Source organism: Tetrao urogallus (assembly GCF_951394365.1).
Source record: "Tetrao urogallus genome assembly, chromosome: 1".
Taxonomy (NCBI): domain Eukaryota; kingdom Metazoa; phylum Chordata; class Aves; order Galliformes; family Phasianidae; genus Tetrao; species Tetrao urogallus.
Genome location: NC_136813.1, coordinates 158879461 through 158900914, shown reverse-complemented (window position 1 = coordinate 158900914; position 21454 = coordinate 158879461). Strand labels below are relative to the sequence as shown.

At 42.0% G+C, this 21454-nt stretch overlaps 1 protein-coding gene across 1 annotated transcript in view; it reads right to left on the bottom strand.

Annotated features, from left to right (window-relative positions):
* Window positions 1-229: 229 nt before the first annotated feature.
* Window positions 230-21454, bottom strand: part of CPM (carboxypeptidase M) — a gene marked incomplete at both ends in the record, with an annotated part of 31994 nt that continues 10769 nt past the window's right edge. Inside the window, 7 exons of the mRNA XM_079535338.1 lie at window positions 230-463; window positions 1486-1634; window positions 2651-2803; window positions 3634-3804; window positions 4070-4254; window positions 5185-5357; window positions 13266-13359. Coding sequence (XP_079391464.1) covers window positions 230-463; window positions 1486-1634; window positions 2651-2803; window positions 3634-3804; window positions 4070-4254; window positions 5185-5357; window positions 13266-13359 — 1159 coding nt within the window. The remainder of the gene's footprint in view (window positions 464-1485; window positions 1635-2650; window positions 2804-3633; window positions 3805-4069; window positions 4255-5184; window positions 5358-13265; window positions 13360-21454) is intronic.

Genomic DNA, 21454 nt, shown 5'->3' with positions numbered 1-21454 from the left:
CATCTCCATAGGCTGTACAGTATTTCTTTGAAGTAAAGTATCATTGTAGAAAAGGGACAGTCTAATTAAAGTATAACATTTGATTGTCAAGGCAGTATTTTACAAAATGCAATAAACGTGATTATAAACCAAATTCTCAGCTTTACAGAAACATTCTCTTGCATACAATCTTTGTTTCAGAAGCCATATTTGTGCAGGAGGCTTTTGCCACGTCACGTAATTCCCGACTTCATTTGAAAATGGAAATTGCAACCAGCACTAAAACCAAGATATGTAGAGTTGGTTTCACTGCAGCTGACGAGCGTTCGAGCTCCTGGTACAGAGGGGCTCTGGGGCACGAAGCAGGTCTCGGTTTGACAGAGACCTCTGGGAATGAGAAGTCTTGTTTCAGAGCGCTGAAGTTAGCAGTGTTGTCAGGTATGTCCACTGTCTTCAGCATCGATTTAAATCCTGGTACCGTAGCCTGGGAACGAGCACAAAAGATTTCATGTTTTAAACACAGAGTTCCACTTTAAACTTGTTTACAGTTTCAGGGTATAGGAAAAATGTTCTAAACGTAAGTTGAGCTAAACAAGAGGAAACAACAAAAGCTGAGCTTGGAATGTTAACAGAACACTTTTTCTCCCCACAGTTCCCATGGCTCTGCTAATTTTGCTTTATTTGGGTCAGTGCCTCTCAGTGGATGAACCGACCATCTTGCTTCGTAACGATGTTCTGGGTCAGGGTGTTGCCCCCTGTTGCTGTTGATGGACATTGTTTGCCTCTGGGGGCTGAGTGAAGGACTGCTGCCATACTCCTTTTGCAGGCTGCAGTGAAGGGTGAAGGGGGCAGGAAGTGGAGTGCATGGAGGAGGCTCTCAGGTGACATTGGAATTTACCAGCTTGATGTTTGAGTGGAGGGAAGTCATTCCCCTGGGAAGTGACAGAGGAGGATTCTCACTGCAAACCAGCTGTGGGTTTTTTTTTGTTGTTTTGGTTTTTTTTTGGCTAAAAGACCGCAGGAGCACCTCAGGCAGTACGGAATAGGGAATCCTGCAATCACACTTGAGGACAGATCCTGGGCTGGCACCTGCCAGAGACTGTGTTGTACAAATGCCCTCTAATGTCTCCTGACACCACCCTCAGGGGAACAGCTGTCACCAATGGCATTGTCAGCCTGCCACTGCTTGGGGCTATACGGATCCCAGCCTCTGCTGTCTCAGAGCTCTAACACTTCAGGCCAGCCCCAGCACAATCTAGCAACTCAGCTGGCTCCACCATCCAGTCGGTGGAGTGGTTATTTCTGGACATCCCAGGGACAGGAAATCTTACCACATCTAAACATCTTCTTACTGCTGACTCAAATCTTAAGATTATTTCAAAAGAAAAATGTGCCAGTGAGTCTTGACAACTATTTGACTCAAGCAAGTCCAGCTTACTCAAAACCCTCGCTGTGCTCAAGGATTCAAAGCACAATCAGAATAACTCAAGCAGGCAGCACACTTACGTTGATCACGTACTTCCCAGGCAAAAGGAGAAGAAAGTACTCGCCGTGCTCGTTTGTCCTGTAGGGGCAGATGTGAGGCCTCCCTTTGGCTTCCACGATTGCGTTGGGAATAGGATTCCCATTTTTATCAGTAACCTGACCTTTGACTCCTATGAAAGAGAAGGAGGAAAGATAACAGTGTGTACATGTGACAAGCCGCCCTCTCTGGCAAAGTCGGACTGTTTGCTGCTGGATGTACTTAAAGGCCACTTCAATGATTTCAAGTACATCTAATAATATCACCAGTACTTAAATCTTACTGGAGGAAACTAAAACAAATTCCTTTCTGTTGTCATTAGTAGCTTCCTCTGACTTTAGAAAACAGCACTGTAATCACAGAATCGTTGAATGGAGTGGGTTGAAAAGGACCACTATGATCACCTAGTTCCAACCCCGCTGCTATGAGCAGGGTCGCCAACCAGCAGACCAGGCTGCCCAGAGCCACATCCAGCCTGGCCTTGAATGCCTCCAGGGATGGGGCATCCACAGCCTCCTTGGGCAACCTGTTCCAGTAAGCTTTGCTTCTAAACCTCATTTGCTGAAAGCACCATACATACTTGTTGGATGCATTCTCACAAACCACCCTAAAGTGAGCACCATCAATAAGCAAAACAGTTGGACGTTCATGGCAATGAAATGCGACGTCGGCAACAGATTTATGCAAACCCTTTAACTCACTGCAAAATATCTCCAATTCAATAAGCAGATTTTCTCTGTTTCAGCTGTGAAGTGCAGACCCAACTTAAAAAGGCCTTAAAAATACAAAATCCAAACAGCAAAGATCCTTGAAACACTGAGTGCCTGCATGTACCCATTTAGAGACCTTTGGACTGTCCCAGGGCAGCTCCCTGAAAGGCCCATCCCTTCCTCCTGCCCAGTCACACATTCAACCCCAAGCAGCACTGTAGGAGCACCTGCTGCCCCACACCCAGCACAGCCGTAAGCTGTCCTCTCGTACCAGCCCTGGCCTTGCAGCAGTCGTCATTCAGGTCCTTTCCTGAATGCAGGAGCTCCCAAGGTTTGTGCCATAGCCAAGAGCCCCACCACCGGCCCCAGCTGCTGAAACATTCCTACTCTGCCCACCAGCCCAGCCTCAGCCTTATCTCCTGCTCCACTTGGTACCCACCTAGGTGTACTTGCTTTATATATTCAACCAGAGCAACTTTGTTGTCTCTCCAGAATTTCTCCAGCTGCTCTGCTGGAGGATATTTACAGCATGACAGCTCCAGTGTGATTTCAAAACACTGTCCCCAGACGTAGTTGTAATCTTGCATTCCACCTTAAAGGGAAAATAAAGCAAAGTGTTCAACTGTAAAGAAGCACCAAAGGTCAAGCAAGATGAAAAAGGGGAATGAAAAGTGTTGCTAATTGCATCACACCTGTAAGAAAATCAGCACATAAAACAGACAAATTATTCCTCAGCGCCACACCTGTATTTACTGCTTCCTCTGGAAAAGCAGCTTAATAACTCCACAAATACTTGTAGAGTTTCTTGTTTTTTAAAGCACAGTGGTGTCTTGGAAATGATGACATTTAATGTTGAAGAAGGGTAGGTCTGACTCAAAAACTCACAAGGCTTTTCAGGCTCTCCCAGCCCAACGGAGATGGATCGATTCAGGGGTTGGCATTGAGTCTGCCTCTTTGAGCTGTCCCAGGAGCCCTTTAAGGTGCCAAAGCAGCACTCAGGGCCAGAGTTTACAGGACCCATATTCTATTTGGCCATGTGTAAACAGAAATGAAAAAGATTTATTTCAGTAATCTTTTTTTTTTTCCCTAAGGGTAATATAAGTGCCAAACATTTGTTTTCTTTCTGAAAGGAGAACAGAGGTTCTCAATTTGGTGCCGGAGCAGCAGGCAGTATACGTGTGCAATATATGCCCTAAGAAAGGATACAGACAAAGCCAGAGCAGAAACTGTCTCATTTCACTCTTGTCACTGCTGATGAGGAGTCTGCTAACCTGTGTCCTCTCAGATAATCCCTGTTGGGGTTGTCTTCCTCATTTCTCACTAGCTACTCCAATCGATCCTTGCAGTCATTGCCCTTATCATCAGGTGGCAGAAGCAAGAAGGAATCTGAGGTAGCTGAAAAAGTAGCATGGACATTCTTACCTTCCAGCTGGTACCAGGAGTACCCATTGGTAATGCCATCTGGGAAGGTCTGTCTGCTGTCACATCCAGTCCCTTTGTACATGCTGGCATGGTTGAAAGAATAGGTTTTTGCCAGGTGAACAAAAACATCATCATCTGGAGACCTGCTGTAACCATTTGATGTGCCAGTAACTGCAGAATGAAGACAGCCATTGTAATTCTCTTTACTGATAAAACATACAGCACCATCTTTTACACTGGATAAGAACTTCGCAGATAGTCAAAGCACGCAGTGACTTTCAATACCCTATTTTGTCCTTGATGTTTACCAAAACCCGCCCATCCCAACTTAAAAGCTGAAAAATACCTTGTAGAAAACCTTAAACATTTTGCTTTGGTAGAGCAAAAATTCCTAAAATGAATCAACTGTGGAAGAAAGAACTTGTTCCAGGCTTACCTGAGTTGCCGTTATCGAATGTATAACTGGCAACCAGGGCACCCCCATGCAGGTTTGCTGAAAGAACAAAAGTTTCATTTTTTATCCAGTTTATCACTGCTTGAGTCTCTGGCTGAATGATATTGTTGTTATTTTCAAAGGCATCGGGAAAATTTCTGTTCAGATCTTCTCCATTCTTATTGTACCTTAGGAAAGAGAGAAGGCACTCCTGTTACCATTTTGCCCATAGGCATCTCAACAGCACCAGCCCAACAGAACTTGAGAACTGGGGCACGCTGGTGCCTTCAGCGAGCAAGTAAGATGGCCATTGAAATTTATCTCCTCAAGCATTCAGAAAATAGATTTCAGTATGCTTTCTGCAAGCACTACCTACCTGGAGAACTCAGAATTCTTTCTACCTAGAGCACCATTTCCCTTGCTCCTGGTGTTGCCATGGCCAAAGCTCCAGGAGAACTAGTAGCTCATGAGTTTGCTCTTTCTTCACATTCCAACTTCATCCCTTTGACATTTCTTCCAATTCTTTCACTCTCTCCTCTTCTTCCCCCTCTTCTAGCCAATTAAACTTTTCCTCCCCTTTTTGGTCATTGCAGTTTATGTTAAAAAATGCAGAAGTAGTGCAAGATGCAACTCTGGGTTACATTTTCCCATGTGAGACTTTTTTTTTCCTAGCACAGCACCTATTAAAGCAAGCTATGTTTTTGTAGTTTTCCCTCTTACTAAGTAGATCTGCATTCAGTATGAACTGCAAACACGAAGAAGGGTTACACAGTTCTCCAACTGAAAAAGATCTCTGTGGGTGGACAATTTTTTTTTTATAATATAGTACTCTAAAGGTCTAAAGAGGTCATTGCACTTCTATTCACAGCCTGGGTCTCCTGCCCAGAAGGTCAGGTCGTTATATCCTTCTGACTAATTTTCTCTGACCACACCACATACAAACATCTGCGTGACTCACTCTTCCAAAAACTCTCCTGTAACAGTGACTCTTCTGAACAGCAGAGGCCAAACTTAGCCTTAATACATCCACTGGACTATTCTCTCCACTCAGTATGATTCAGCCTCTTTGCTAACTCCAATTATTACCCCACGCCCATTTCCCTTACCCACTCCCATACCTTCCTCGTGAGTAATAACAATCAGGCACCACCGTAGCTTCAAAGCCATCGGGGTTCATCGTTGGCATGATGTGAATCCGGGTATTATTGAGTAGCCGGGTAATAGCTGGGTCACGTCCATAGCTGGTCACCAGGTGCTCTATCAAATGGAGTAAGATTTCTCTCCCTACAGTCTGTAAAAGAAGCGTAAGTTTTCTTATGTCTGCTGTAGAAAGAAAAAAAACCCCAAAACATTCCAAACCCCACCACCTTATACATGAATAGTTGGAGGTTTTTGTATGGTTTCAGTTTTAACTGGATTACACAGGCGTGAAAGAGCCTTCTGGTCAACACTGTTTTGTTCCATGCTCTCCCTCCAATTACATTTAAGGTAATTTAAAAGATTCAAGGAGTCACTAGAAGATTTTCACAAGGGTTTTAAACCTGGATCAACCAGAACTTTTTGTGTGATGAGAAACTGACTGTGTCAGCTACACTACTTAAATCCTGTATAGATAAGGCACAGCCTTATCAAAACCTAAAACTGCAGAGGCTGCTTGTTAGGGATCATGTGGGCCTGGAAACGCAGCACTGCATTATATCAGAGGCTCTGCAGAGTCAGCTCTGTGCCAAAGCCTGAGGGTCCCTGGGTCCTGCACACGAGCACTGGTGCTGTGCATCACCCCATGGCAGCAATAGCTGAGGGGGAAGGAAGGAGCCAGATTTTCTCCTTGTTCATCTCCTTTTCTGTGAAGTCAGCTCTAATACAGGCCTAAGAGAGGCTGATTCCCAGTACAGGAAATAGAGAGACGCCACTTTTGTTGTACATTGTTACAAGGCATTTTATTGTCATAAACACTGGCACTGGGAAAATGGAATGGGTACGTGCAAATCCTTTGGCAAAGATGGAAGAGCCTTTTTGATGTAACCTTTCAAAGGTTAGGTTTCAAAGGGCAGTGGCAGAAGGAAGCTAAATACCCATTTTTGTTCACATGAACTTCGATAAGTCACGAAAACTGTTGGGGCATTTCCCCCTTTGGTGTGCTCTGGCAGATTTCAGAGAATTGAGACCAACATTGATCTGTGCCAGCATCCACCAGCACAGCATGTTCGCTGCACCACGCTTTCCGGGAGCGCTTTCTATAGCAACATGACCCATGCCTCAAGGGAGCTGCAGTGTTCCTAATCTCAAACTGGAATGGGAACAAATCAAGACTTGCAACTGGATGTGCTCTGCAGATGGCTTATCTCCACTCCTCTCCAGGAATTGAGTCTGGTAAATTACTGCAAGCTCTAATTCCAAGCTACGGAGTATCTCAGTATCTTTTTAAAACGAGTCCTGCACCACTAAGACTGAAGTACCACAAATGATTCTTTCCCTCCTCCTAAACTGAGAAACGTGGTGTCACATTACTGAAGGAAACTGGTCAACCTCATCTTGCTTGCAAACTGGTACAAAGTAAGGTAAATAAATGAAGGTGAAATCAGAGGAAAGGAAATGTTGTTCACAGCTGTTTGCTGTACTAATATCTTGTTCAGTTTTCACTTCAAGTGGCAAATCCTGTTCCAGCTGTAGGCATGAGTGGGAACACAAACATTATCCAGCAGGAGCTCTGCCTGCAAGAAGACAGGTTGGTACTGTTGCACCACTACTTAGGGTGGGACCAAACTGGGTCTCAGTTATTCAGCAGCTGACATTTATCCCAGGAAGAGGATGGGAGAGCAGCAGTTCCAAATTGCTCTGCTAAGCTGCAGCTCACACCTCTAGAAGCATCACACTAAAGATGAGCAATTCTGCAATGCTGCTTGTATAAGGAAAAATGACTTTTTTCCCACCTTGCTCTGAGTAGATTTGTTTCTAATTTAATTATTACCTGTCAGTTCCAGAAGGTCTTCTGCAAGGCCCCATCCACTAATCTGCTGGGGGAAGCAGCACTAACAAATGCACTGACTGTCCCAGTAGCTAGTGGTTCTTTTTCTGGACTCTACAGCAAGCAGACTTGGATGGGGGGGATAAAGACACTAACTTCCCCTGTTGCTGGCAGCTTACAAATCAGCACGTGGGAGCCAGACCACTCCACAGGTCTGCTACATTTACTTTGCGAGGTGTTAGAAGGTATGCAACAGAACCTGTCTTGTAGAAGCAGCTCAGCTCCAGTGCTGGGTGATAGACATCTTGGGAAGCAGGCAAGGGAGGTGGGGAGAAAAGAGGGGAGAGATGTCAGCCAGAGCATGGCCCTGGGCACCAGAGATAAAGCAAGCACTCAGAGAAACAAGAACAGCCCTACCACACAGGAAGCTGAACTGCAGGCAAGATTGGGCTGCTCCGTGGAGGGAGTGGGAAAGAGCCCCCTGGTCCTACAGTACTTCTCCTCAATGTCTGGTAAGAAAAGTACTCTCAAGATTAAAAAAAAAAAGTAGAGAAGCAGAAAAAGAAAGGGAAAGATGCAGAAAGAGAAGGTGGCTGAAAAAGGATAATGTTCATAAATAATAGCAGTTCAGCAGTGCTTAATGGATGATGTTCATGGTAACTTAGAGTTAAGCCCAGGCTTGTTAACACATAGAGCACTAAACAATCCTATTTTATAGGATCCCTTGCATAGGGATCCTATTGCATATTGCCATAGCCAAGTACTGAGTACCAGAACAATTCAGCTACCACCTGCCACAGAGGGTACTTACTCTGAGCTGCGTGTATTACCACTCTGTTTTGGTAGAACAACAGAAGAGTATTGCTTTGCTCCAGAGTACCTCCAGAACTCCCAGTAGGTTTCTTAACAAAGCACATCTGGAGGTGTTTGAAGGAAGGGGAAGGGAGTCTTAGTTTGAGAAAGTGTAGCTCCAGTTTTGACCAAGTGCTCAGAAAGCACTTAATGCCCAGCCAACATTTACCCTGACAAGTTCAGCTGTACCTGTGCAACCAAGATACAAGTTTTTTTTTGGTTCTTTTTTTTTTTGTTTTTTAAACTTAAGGGCTTCAAATAAATCTCGATATGCTGGAGGCAGGCTGCTAACAGTAACATCAAGGACAGATACCTCAACACACCTCTTATCTAATACATAGATGTGGGGAGCAGAGCGAAGATTTCATGTCTTTGGTTTTAACTGCATCATCCTAAGGGCAATGGGCTCTCATCCAGGTGTACTATTTTGCCACAGCTCAGATGAGCCCTTTTCCCCACCTTTAGGGACAGTTAGATTCTTTAGGGACATGTTAAGATTCTCTGCACTTTCAGCTGTCCAAGTTTCTTTGAGTGCCCCAGAGGGAGAGAATCATCAGAAAAGGCTTTCAGTGATCCTCAGGGGAAGTCCTGAAAGCAGAGCCATGTATGTGCTGGGACATGGATCTGCAGGGTGTGACTGCCCTTCCTGTAAACACGTACCTTAAGCCTACTGACAGTCACTTCTGGCACAGCTGGGTCAGCACCCAGCTCAGGTGCTGAAGCATTTAAAGAAGCCTGAGCTGCAGCTTGTTAAAAGATTAAGGTTAGCTGTGACTGTACCTGTGCCCTAACGCTTCACTCCATCACATCTGGTTTTAAAGCTTTTTTATTATCCAATAATACAGACTTAATGCCAGGGGACTATGGGTGGATAGACGCTGCCCATTTTTTAAGATCGAAATTCTTTCCTTAACCATGGCCTCTTTGGTTTTTTTTGGTTTTTTTTTTTCCAGTTGATCTATGTTGAAAGAGATCCAATCCATCAGGTAGGACCTGTTTTGGAACAGCACAGCCCTGCCACTCTCCTTGCTCCAGCCCCAACTCCCATACAGACCCACGTAAGGGAGCGGAGCAGCGTTACAGTAGAGAAACCAGCAGCCCTCAGGCTTATCGCTGAGATGCCACACATGTAAGACATTCTTTTTTTAACACTTGTACAGCATTAATTATTATGCACAGCTGTGACACACCCCACTGTGTTTGTCCTACTTTAGTAAAATCCACCAGTCTTAAAGGCACTTCTCATACAAACGCCATTTGGCAAACACCCATTTCTTTCTACACCAGTGATCACCATGGAAATACCAAATATGTGGGGACTGCAGTTTGTTTTACAACCGAAGAAAGCAGCAGCACAACACCAGCCTGCTTTTGAACTAGCAGCTGGTGTGAGTTGTTTCTGCCTGGGCAAATTCTGATCTGCACAACTTTCACCTGGCTGAGACACGGGTCACTGCTTTTCCCGTTGAGGAGGGTGAGAGTTGAGATCAGAAAGGTAACTGAGGGCAGGCAGCAGCCCTGTGAGTGTTGAAAGAGATCTCAGCAGTGTCACACTTCCTTGAAGTAAGGTTAAAAAAATAGATCTGGTTGCTGGGAAATCCTGAAATGCCACGTGCCTCCAACCTTCTTTATATTGCATCTGCTGATACTGAAAGCAGGCAGAAAATAGCTCCCTATGTATTAAATATAAACATATATAGGATGTCTTGTACAATACATATAAATGACAGCAGAATATGTCCTGAGAATTCATTACAGCAGATTTTATAGTATATGGATGCAACATTTGCCCAACATTGTGATAAAAAAAATAATGTATTACCTACCATATGGGGATATTTTGGTAGCACAAATGCAGCTCCTATTCACTTTTGGAAATAAAGTCACAACCCTCTACAAAAGACTCACTGTATTTTTTTCCTGTTCTTTTGTTTTTGAAAGCTCCAATTATCAAAATAGAGCTACTCTAATCTGGAAACCCTACTGTGGAGATGGTTATGTCCATAACATAGGGTATAGCTGCATGAACTTAAATCATGAGGCAAGCCAGTAATAGAAACACACTTTCCTTCCACGTAGTCTAGTCCAGGCCCACCAGTACACAGTGAAAAAGAGACAAAATACTGCTGCACCAAGTTATTGGAAGGGGATGGTTTCAGAGAAGGATGGTATGAATACTGTCACCCTGGAAAATGGATGAATTCTGTGATGACTGGTGCTACTGCTTGTTGTAAACATGCTACTCTAGCTACACATCTATGTAGTACACTACAGAGAACAAGCAGTATCACACAGATAGCTTACACTCTGTTTGGATACACTTTGCCCTAGAACCATATGAATGGTTTAGAAAGAGCCTATTAGTGAAATCCTGCAGCTTAGCTTTGCAGACAGCAGTACTGCTGGTCAAAAGTTGCACGTCTGAAAGCATCAGGGGATTTGGCATTGGTCAGTGTGACAAGGAATGAGTTTTTCCCTAGAGAGGAATGCACAACTACATACGTAGAATAGAAACTCTTTCAAGGAGAGCACAGCCCTGGGACAGGAGAGAGCTGCTGCCTAAATCACAATGAGCTGCAACTGAAAAAAAAAAAACAATGAAAAACACAGTAAGTCACATCACTGCTCCCTACAGAGAGGAACAGCTGAAAGCCAAACCAGACAAACCTCTAATTTGCTTTGAACTGTTTGAAGTCCCGAATCAGTGCTTTGATTCAAACACAGGGACTACCACTGTAATGAACAGGCCCCAGAGCAGCAGGCAACCTCCCTCATCTTTAATGCAAACTTCATCGACATTTCACAGGCCTACGGGTTTTGTGCAGCCTATTAGTGCCATTTTGACTCAAGTCCAGCACAGAAGTCCAGACTCAAGTTCCAAGTGACAGAACGATCGCTAATCATCAGTTTTAGTTTGGCGTGGGCTAAATAAGTACTGCTAAAAATGATGTCCAACTTCATTCAAGCACAGAAACAATGGGAAAAGTCTCCTGTTGCACCTCCAGGGATGCAGGGCAAAAGTTCACTCTGTTTGGCAATGGCTGTCACAAGACAAAATCATTCCGCTTTGGCCAGCCATGTTTTACGGTATATAAAAAAAAAACCTTAACCTACTCTAAACATAATCTTCCCAATTCTGAAAAAAGTGCTCCCTTCCTAGTGTTATGTTCTCTCATGGAGCTTCCCTCTTTAGTAGTCCCCCAATTAACCCATGTTTCCCTCCAGCAGCACATGAGAACAGCCTGCACACACAGAGTTCAGGCTTCCCCATGCTTTTAGGAGAAGCCTACTGAGTGAATCAAAGGTAAGTGCTGTCTGTATTATTGTGACAGCTTAAAGGGGGAGCATCAGCAATAGAAGAGAACTGAATTTCCTTGCTGTGTACCACTTATGGAAAGCATCACTTAAGCACCAAAGGAATTCAGAGATCAATGAGGCTGTAATCCAGCAATCTGAAGTTATGAAAGTCTGTGGAGCACAAGTTGGAGCTTGTCATACAGTTAATGAAAAACTTATCTGCTTAATCTATTATAGGGGAAGTTGAATCCTTCCCCAGTGACTAGTCTAACAGAATCTTAGATTATGGGAATAAATATTCAAATTCTCCAATGCGGCTCTATATGAGGAATTCATTTCCTGCCATATGAAACACATTTATGGTCAGATAGAAAAAACAAACACCAAGTGAGTATGACGTCCACGCACAAAGAAGGGCAAAGGTTGGGGGCCTGATAAGGAGGATCAGCCTTAATTCTGGAATCTTTCCTAGGTGCGTGGTTGTTCTGATGAACAAGCCAGAACGTAGCTCATTAGAGAGTCACATAATACAGCACCTAATGCTCCAGTGCTGTTAGCTCAAGGAACAACTCTTCTCAGACAAGCTTGTGAACAGCACTTAGATGGTTTCTTCATTCGTTATAAAGTTAACTTCAAAATCTATATCCTAGATAGCAAGCCAGGTTGTCCGCTCTCTAGCAACCCCTAACCATGTAAGCACGTAAACACTGAGTGTCTCCACAGCCCAAGTTTCTTATGCACATCTCTGTAGGTAGCAAGAGTACCAGGAGTGCCCCATTGTGAATGCTTCAAAAGGAGTAGCTGCAGGAATCTGCCCTTATGTCCAGTTGCAGCAGATTTGAAAGGCAAGCCACTCTGGACAAAATGGCATTCTCCCCTCCAATTCTTTTCCACCAAAACTGGCTCATCTGTAACCACAGTCTTGAAGCTTTCTCCAGCAGCCCGTAGGAACTGTCCCACACAGCTGCAATCCCTAAGCAGCCTGCACTCCCCTGCTGAAACACAACAGGTTTCATGAGCTGCAGGCTCTGTTTTGGGTATCCAGTACCACATATCCATTTGAGGCTGTGAATCAGCTTCCTCCCACACGAGAGTTAAATCCCAAAGCAGTCAGACTCCCAGCAGCACTTTGAAAATGACCACTGTTAAACCAGGTGAAATTAGTCGAACTCAGGGAAAATTCTTGGCATGGAATGTCACAAGTGCCTCTAGGCATGCAAGTGCTCAGGCACAGCACTGATAATAGAAATAGCTTGTGATCAGTAATACTTTACACTGGATACACTTCCAAAACCAAGGGAAGTAGATGAGTAGGGAATTCAGTCTAGCATATGAAGACAGTTTTTGCCACTTCTCTGTTGAATTCTTTACCCTTGAAATTAAAGTCTACATAGAAATATATGCCGTAGTTCAATTTTATCCAAAACATATCTAATAAGAGCAGGGAAAGCTAAAGAATAAGGGAAATAGAAGGCAAGAAAAGATCAGAGAGAAGAGTGAAGCTTGCAGTTTATTTCACATTTACATATTACACCTGGAAATCTCACAATCACCATTCTTCTCCTTTATCATTAATAAATGATTCTTTCCAAGGCAAATCAAACCTGAAGTTGCTTTGCTTTTTGTATTCACTGTGTTATCTTAGGTAAATGCATTTATTCCTAGCTTAAAGTTAAGAGAATTTGCCTCCCTAAAAACAATTTATTTGGTGGTTCACAAGAATTATTTTTCACTCTTAGGATGGATTTGAAGAGTCCCACCAGTCATACTTCATGCCCAGCTGGTAACAAGCAGACAATTACATCTGATTCATTGCCAGTAAAATTAAAGCCTTTGGGTTTATTCTTATGGAGAAGACAAAGCTCTTTCTGTATGAGAGGTCTTAAATGTAATGATGAAAGATCTCCCAAAACACTTTTGCCATAGCAAGGTAACTTTTTTCTTGAAATTCTTTGAGGCTATTTCTTGACAAAGAAATACGTGTATACTTTGATAATAAGCAGCACACACCTGAGAGCAGTTCACCTTAAACTTCTAGTAAATATATTTGATATAAGTGACATTGCAAAAGTTGTAACGTACCTCATCCCCATGCATATTAGCAACATACTTGAATTCTGGAATGCCAATCTTATGTTGGGTTGGAAACCTTCCCAGAACAAGAACCCACAGGTCTCTACCTTTAAGAGGGGAAGGGGAAAAGACAATTTTTTAAACAAAGTATAAAATGATACAGAATTTAAAGAACAAAAAAAGTACACAAGAGTTGGTCATCAAGAAGACCAACAAGTTTCCATATTTCATAATTGCACCGACAATCCTATAGTAGTGTTTTCAAGTAGATTTATTTACAGAAATACTTGTTAAATTAGTCATAGGAACCACTGTTCTGTCTTCCAAATGAAAGCGTGCAGTGAATCCTGAAATGTCAAGAACATTTAAACAGTGGTAGGAAATAGGAAATATATATTTTTCTAATCAAATTTTACAGTGAAGATTGTCAATCAAATTAACCAAAGCAAATGTATAGTATTTATATATGATACTTGTCACAAAGAAGAAACTTTTTTCTTTTTCTTCCCCCCCCTAATTAAAGACAAGGTAGAAAAGCTGAACACATACATGAATTACTGCTCAGGGAAAAAAATAAAAAGGAGCTGGCATGCACAGAAACACGTCCCAAAAATTCACAGTGTAAGAACTAGCGGCAACAGAAAGAGCGTTAGTTAAGATCATTAAAGACGCACAGGAAGCTGAGCTTTATTTAAGTAATAAAATAAGTAAATATTTTGGAAGTCCCAATTGAAAATGGGAGAGGGCATTTTTGTTGTTGTTACTATTAGTAGCGATATTGTGGCATTTCAGAGCTCTTCCACACAACTGTGCTTCCCACTATGCTGCTCCCTTAGGTGGGCCAGCACTGCTTTCAGCAGATGGCAGCAAAGAAACCGGACCAGTTCCTTGACAGCAGCAGTCACAGCCTATGGGCTGCTAATGGCCAGACCTCTCATGCATATTGCCTGTCCCCAGCTCTCACACACTGCTCAGTGGGACCCACGAGCTATCTGGGAGGAGTCCAGCTGTTATTATTTATCAGCAAGAATACAGAGCATTACTTCCTACACTACTGTGGATCATTAAGTCTGTAGGAAACTCTGGAAGACAGCAGTTTCCCAGAGGTAGATCCCATAACACTCGTGGTCCAGCGGCAAGGAGCCAGTTACATGGCTAGAAAGAAAACAGGAATGCTGCACCAATTGTAGTATCTTAGCAAACAGGAGACAAATGTTGAAGAGAACCAGAAGCACTACAAGATGTACTGAAATAACTGTGAGATGATTAAAACTGAAGTCAGTGGTTGCCAAGCTAAGCTCACTTCACAGGTTGAGTCGGAATCTCGGATTAATTAGGATCAGGAAGCAGTGAGACTGCAATGCCAGCAGACAGATTGAACAAGAGTGCTGTCAGCATTCCCTAGTTGTCCGCAGTCACTCCAAAGACGTTGTTATTCAATCCTTGCAAACACAAGGCTGAGAGATGCCACCCCTGACATCCACTACAAAGGACAACGCGAGCAAGCAGTCGTCCAGGACATCCAGAAATAAGTTTGCAGTAAGTGCTTTGGTGAGGAAGCTATTCAGCTTTGTTGTGTGCAGAGCTACTGTTTCATTAATAACAATAATAAAAGTTCAACTTCCGTAAGTCTAGACAAGCACCAGAGTGGAGAAGCCAGATACTAGCTTTTAAGGACATCTTTCTTCAAAAAGAGAAAGGAAGCACCGGCCCCCAGAACCCTGGCCCTTTTCTCCTCCAAAACCCAGAGGTCCCTCCCAACCCCAGCCATTGTGCAATTCTGTGGAAACAAGACAAGTCTTACTGCAGAAGTATGTTTGGAACTAGAAAAAAACAGCAGTACTGAAAGAAAACAGGCTGCTTTTATTCATAATCCAGCATGCATGAGAGTCTGAACCTGATTTCCATGTCTTTAACATTATCCTCTGGTTGCATCCAGAGGTAACCCATAGTGAGCTACCAAGAAAGTCCTTCCCTCTAAGCCATGTTCTCCTTCCTTCTATTGGAAAAATAAAAGAAAATAAACTTAAATATATATATATATATATATATATATATATATATATATATATAGGACATTCCTCCCTAGTGTTTGGCTTCTCAGTTGCCATGCAGTCTGCTGCACTGGGAGCTACCTACCTGCTTCTGACTGCAGCCTTTCCACCCCAGCTCAAACCACAGGCTCAAACCTGCAGCCTTACAACATGCAGCTTCCCTGGCCAGGGGTTGGTCAGGTGAAGCAGCAGTGCTAAAAAGCATATCCAGCATCTAAAAGATTATGGTGAAACTATAACATTAAGGCAGCAGAAGACCTATACAAGAGATGTGCCCCAGCTCTCTCTTCTAGATGGAGGTGAATACAGTTAAACTGTAGATCACTTATTTCCTACAGAGGAGGCATACACTTTCTATAAGGTTACAGATCCATCCAACTCCAGGACTGTTATCACAATGAGCACCAAGCACACAGGCAAGTCTTTGAAATAGCTTAGAGCCAACAGGTTGAGTGTATTATGTGTCAAAAGCCCTCTCAAAGGAAATGAAATATGCGTCAACTAAAAGCATTCGTTTCCTCAAATCGTTTTTCATTTCCCATACGAATACAAAGCAGTGACCTAAAAGGTGAAGCAGTTGAAAGTGGGATCTGAACTTCAAGCCAACCAATATATTAACTATGTTTGGATTACTTTCCACTATATCTAATTACGTAGCATATAAAATACCCAACGAGTTACAATAGACAAGCTGTACTGTAGTCCCTAGAAAGGGAGGATCTTCTCACCAATAATCAGACATTGAGATTTGCCTCTGCTTCCTTTCAAACAAAACAAGACCATCAGAGCTATCTCAAATCTGACTAGGGGCAAAGATGACTGACATGCACATCCATTGCATGTAGGCTTTTCAGGGTATCTTACAAGCTAATGTAGAACAGCACCCTATTTTTAGCAGCATTTGCACCGCACCATAGTTTTAAAGCAACAAAAACCCATCAATTCTACAAGCTATTTCTGTGTCACTTAAGGCTTTCTGCAAATGAAATATATTCTGATTTAAAACAAAGAAAAACAATATATTTTTTAAAAGCCCACATTTCCAGTGCCTTAGAATCACAGAATGGTTAGGGCTGGGAGAGGCCTTAAAGACCATTCAGTTCCAGCCCCTGCTAAGAACAGGGACACCTCGCACATGACCACATTGCTCAAAACCCCATCCAACCTGACCTGGCCTTCTAGGGATGGGGCATCCACAGCTTCTCTGGGAAACTTGTTGCAGCGCCTTGCCACCCTCTGAATAAAGGATTTCCTCCTGACATACCCAAATCTACCCACTTTTAGTTTAAAACTGTTACATCTTGTCCTATCACTGCATTTCCTGACAAAGAGTTCTTTCCCAGCCTTCCTGTAGGCTTCCTGTAAGCATTGAAAGGCTACAATGAGGACTTCCCACAGCCTTCTCTTCTCCAGGCTGAATAAGCCCAGCTCCCCCAGTCTGTCTTCATAAGAGAGGTGCTCCAGCCCTCTGATCATCCTCATGGGAAGCACATGGAAGAGCTAAGTATAGACTAGCATTAAGTACTGATCTAAATTGGTCTTTCCAGCATGAATGTTTAGACTGTTTACAGTTTGTGTGCATGAGGGCCATCATAATGATAAACACTCCCATGAACTGAGACATCAATTATTTTCTGGCACTTCCAGCTTGTGAGAAGCATTAAGCTTACCATTAACAATTAAAATAAATTCCTGGGTCTGCTCAGCCTGCAGTACTGGATAGTGTACCTACAAGGGATGATGTAAGATTCTTTCCATATAGCAGTAATTTACTGCATATAAGAAGATTCAGTAGATAAAGTTTCCTTTAATCAGTAAGCCCTAGATAACTCTGTTTTCATAGTCGAACAGCTAAGCCACCTCCCATGCTTTGCATCAACTGAACATACACTGAGAAACCATTCCTCACTGCCAAACCAGAAATTATTTCAGCTAATCACTGAACTATATTGCAAGTAATCAAGACAAACTTGTGTTTGTAATTGCGTTGGAGCAAAGCCCGATTATACAGCTTCTGGTAGGGTGAGCAGATTTATTGATGAGTTTTCTACCTTTGCCACAGCAATATTCATGACACGGTATCAGTATTCTAAACAGACCCACAAAAACTGGGAATTAAAACAGAGAATTGAAACCAATGTCCAGATCAAGTGAGAAAGAAACCAGATTATCTGTAGGCCTTGGAGACTGGGTTACACTCCTTGTTTTGCTCTGAAGTTTACTTCTGCTTCTCTTCGTTCTTCATGTTTCCATGTATGAAATGGAGTTGTTATTTCAAAGGCAGTTGTGGCTAAGAAGCGAAATGAACTAACTAGACAATATGCTGTCCATATCCACAGACCCAGCCAACCAGCTTAAATGTTTGCATGGAGGTCTACTTTAATTAATGAAAAGTAGTATGCCGACTACAGTTCTCCCAAGCTGACCATATACATGCTACACATCACCTCAGCATGGATCAGCATCACTGCAGATCCTATCCACGAGGCACTCCCTTCCTAAAAAGGCACAAGGCAGGGAGAAGAGAAAGACCAATGCTAATTAGAAGACAAAGTCCAAAACCAGTTCACGCTGGCTCCAAATCCGACTAAAAACTAATTTGAGTAATGTAGCACTGAACATAGGTAATGCAAAACTTGTTCTGACTTTGACTGGAAAGTTGAATTTTTAGATGTCTAAATCAAAGCCTCAGGTATGAAATATGAAACTATGTGGATCCATTTCCGTTGCCTATAAAAAAACATGATGCAAGCTTATGAAAAAAGACAATATGATACCAGTCATTATACAAATCAAAGTAAGGACCTCAAGCAATACTCTTGAGATGTTAAAAGCCACAACAATTTACATGTCTTTCTATTTCATATCCTCTTTCTTAAGCAGAAGTAGTAAGTTTTCCCTCATGTTTGACAAGAAGTAGCAAACCATCAGGGTGGTTTATCCATAAACATGTGTTTCTAAACTCTGTGGACAGCCATCTTAGTATGTATAGAGCAGTTAAAAAGCATAATTTTGTCACACTTCTTCAGATTGCTATGCACTACTGGTATTTCAGCAATCTTGACAACTTAACCTATCAGGGCTTCATTCTATCGTGCACCACACAAATTACTTAAGCACATGTTTCTGTCCCTAAAACATATGATCAAAGCAGTGCAAGATAAGAAGGGGGACTAAAAAAAACAGGGTTTTGATCTATGAGAACATAATGGGGTGGTGGTTACACCTTAGGCATAGCTTATATCATATCAATCATACTTGATTCCAGTATAAGCAGAAGAGCTTCAGCCTAGATTCCACGACGAGAACAGCAGTGAAATAAACATACCAGCTGATGTAACAGCTTCCACTGCAAAAGCAGCCGCTACTATAATTATGGCTTGACAGAAGAAAGAGAAATGATGCAAATAACTGCCATGTGTATTACTTATACAAAATACTGCGGGGAGACAGGATGGTATGAGTTGCTCCTTGGTAAGTTCTTCTGTAGACGTACCACAGTTCCCACACAATCCCTCAAACACTCCTTAATCCACTTTAACAGTGCATACTAATATTAGAAACATTTCCTTAACTGTATTTGGCAACCTTCAGCTATGTCTTTGGGTACTCCATCCTAGTATGCAGCACTAGTGTAAGTCCAAATTATTACCATGCAAGATACTAATTGATCTTGACAGTTTTCTTTTCATTGCAGAACTGTGTCAGGGTATCCAACAAACAGCATGGGACACCTCTTTTCTGAAACTTTAACTACTCAGATTAGTCATCACCAATCCAAGCCGGACATCTAAAGCTATTTTTAAATTTGTCTCTGCAAGAGGATTGCTCGACAGCACACACGACTTGATTCAGATTCCAACAGAAATTGAGAGTTAGCAGCACGTTGAATGATTTTGGTTACATAAATAATTAAAATTAGGTAGTACTGCACAAGTAGCATTATAGACATGAGCAAATATGCAAGTTTAAGCCAGCCAGACTGTTGTATAAAGTATCTTCTAGACTACAGTAAGTTAAAAAAAAAAAAAAGTATCCTTCAGGGATATAAACTTTGTAAATTATCAACCAGTAGAAGGCAGCTGTGTTTGCTCAGGAAACACACATTCTAGATGTACAGTTTATACTCTGGATAACCTGCATACCTGAAGTGAGGGTCAGACAGATGTATAAGCAACTGTAGCACATCAGTTTACCCTTGCTGTCAATGTACCATATTCTCATAGTCTACTGACGGAAAGGTTTATCTAAACACTTGGACTGGATTTCCATTAGTAATGAATGACAAAACTGATATCCCAAGAGAAGCTAGGACACTTCAAACATAAGAAACTGTTCAAGGTATTTTGAAGCGCTAAAGACAGATCAGTCACATACATCAATTGTGCAAGGCTAACAGTGTTCAGCATGGTGCATATATAAGCAGAACAAACCCAAAAGATCCTCAGATAACATCAGATTATTGTGCCCAGCCCATACCCCAAAAATCAATAGCGCTTCTTATCCTGCAAAAGGGGGCAAAGGTCTCACTACTTGTTTTGCTTTCCCAAGTACCCTGCTTAATAGAGAAGCTGTAAAAGAGATCATACTTCACAAGATCTATTCTAGACACACTGTTCCTAATAAGGTTGCAGCCGAGAGTGAAAATCATCGATAAGGAAGTGAATGCTTAATTGATGTCCTACCCATGCTGTTTTGTTTCAAGGTGCTAGGACTACCCTGTGCTCTCCATTTCCACTTGTCAACCTTCAAGTGCTAATACAGACATCCCATCAAGAGATGCACCGACATTGACAGTTACTGTGCTGATTATGCTGTTTGATTTCTTGCTTCTGGTCTCTTTCCTTGTATCCTTTCTTAGAGGCTTATGGCCATCTCTCTCTGAAAAGAATACATATCTCTAAAGGTTATATATAAACAAAAATAATAATTTCTCTACATTCAGTAAGCACCTGTTTCCAGAGACTGTATCAGCCAATTTAATTTAGAGTCAGCAAGTGATAAGCAAGATGGCAGGACTGACCTCAGACACAGGTCATTTGTCATCAAAGCATTTGAGAACAGAAAGGGGTCAGAACAGCTCATAGTTCTTGCTTATCTACCTGAAGATTTACACATCTTTGGTTGTCTGTGACACCTATAGCTGCTTAAACAATTTCAGGGGACTTGTATCTTATGACAACAATCCTCTATTTCCTATGTATATATGACTCGCCATGCAGTACCATTTCCAGTTCTCATAATCAAGCTGATCCTACTCATTATATATAAAAACATGGAAAATTGCCAACACAGAGCAGTTTCTACAATAGCACCTTGTATTTGAACACAAGAAATAGAAATAAATTTTTAAAACATCCAAACAAAAACAATCCAGAAGGGAACTCTGTTTTTAAATTCATGTACACTAGTCCTATTCAGTGCTGGTCACTGAGGGGAAAACTCCATGGACACACAGAATTATCCTGAACAGGCATTCTCTGTTATTTATACTCCCTGCTTTCATATTCACTCCCAGAAACCAAACAAAACATTTCTCCTCCTCACCAACTCTTGCTTCTATTAGCACAAGATTTTAAAATCAAATTTACAGATGTGTAATTTATAATATTTTCTGAGAGAAGTGTAAAACTGGTATACTCTAGTAGTTTTCAGAAAAGCAACCATGTTCATAAAATAAAGAAATGCTATCAATTCACAGTAACACACTGGATTATCACAAGCAAAGTATAATGCAAGCCAGGTACAAGAAGGAGGATGGTCTCAATGTAATTTATCCTGATTAAACGGTTTTATTTGGCCTAGGTTTTTGTTGTTGTCGTTGTTTGTTTTTTTGTTTGTTTGTTTTGTTCTTAAATGCCAAAGGCAGAGGAGGCCAAAACTATTCCTGGCATTCGAAGCCAAGAGAAGGAGAAGAAAACCAGGAGGACACTATAAGCTGTTGCTCCTACATGGCTTGAAAGCTACTAGTATACATGAGGGCCTCAGTGTGTTGAGGTACCTTGCCAAGAAACTTGCTAAGCATATCTACTTAGGCATCCTTGGCATACTCTAGACATTGTATTTGTCACTTTTTTTGCTTTTAATCAAACAGTTTGGAGAGGAAAAAATGCAAGATCAATTAATTTAAACAATACAATTGTT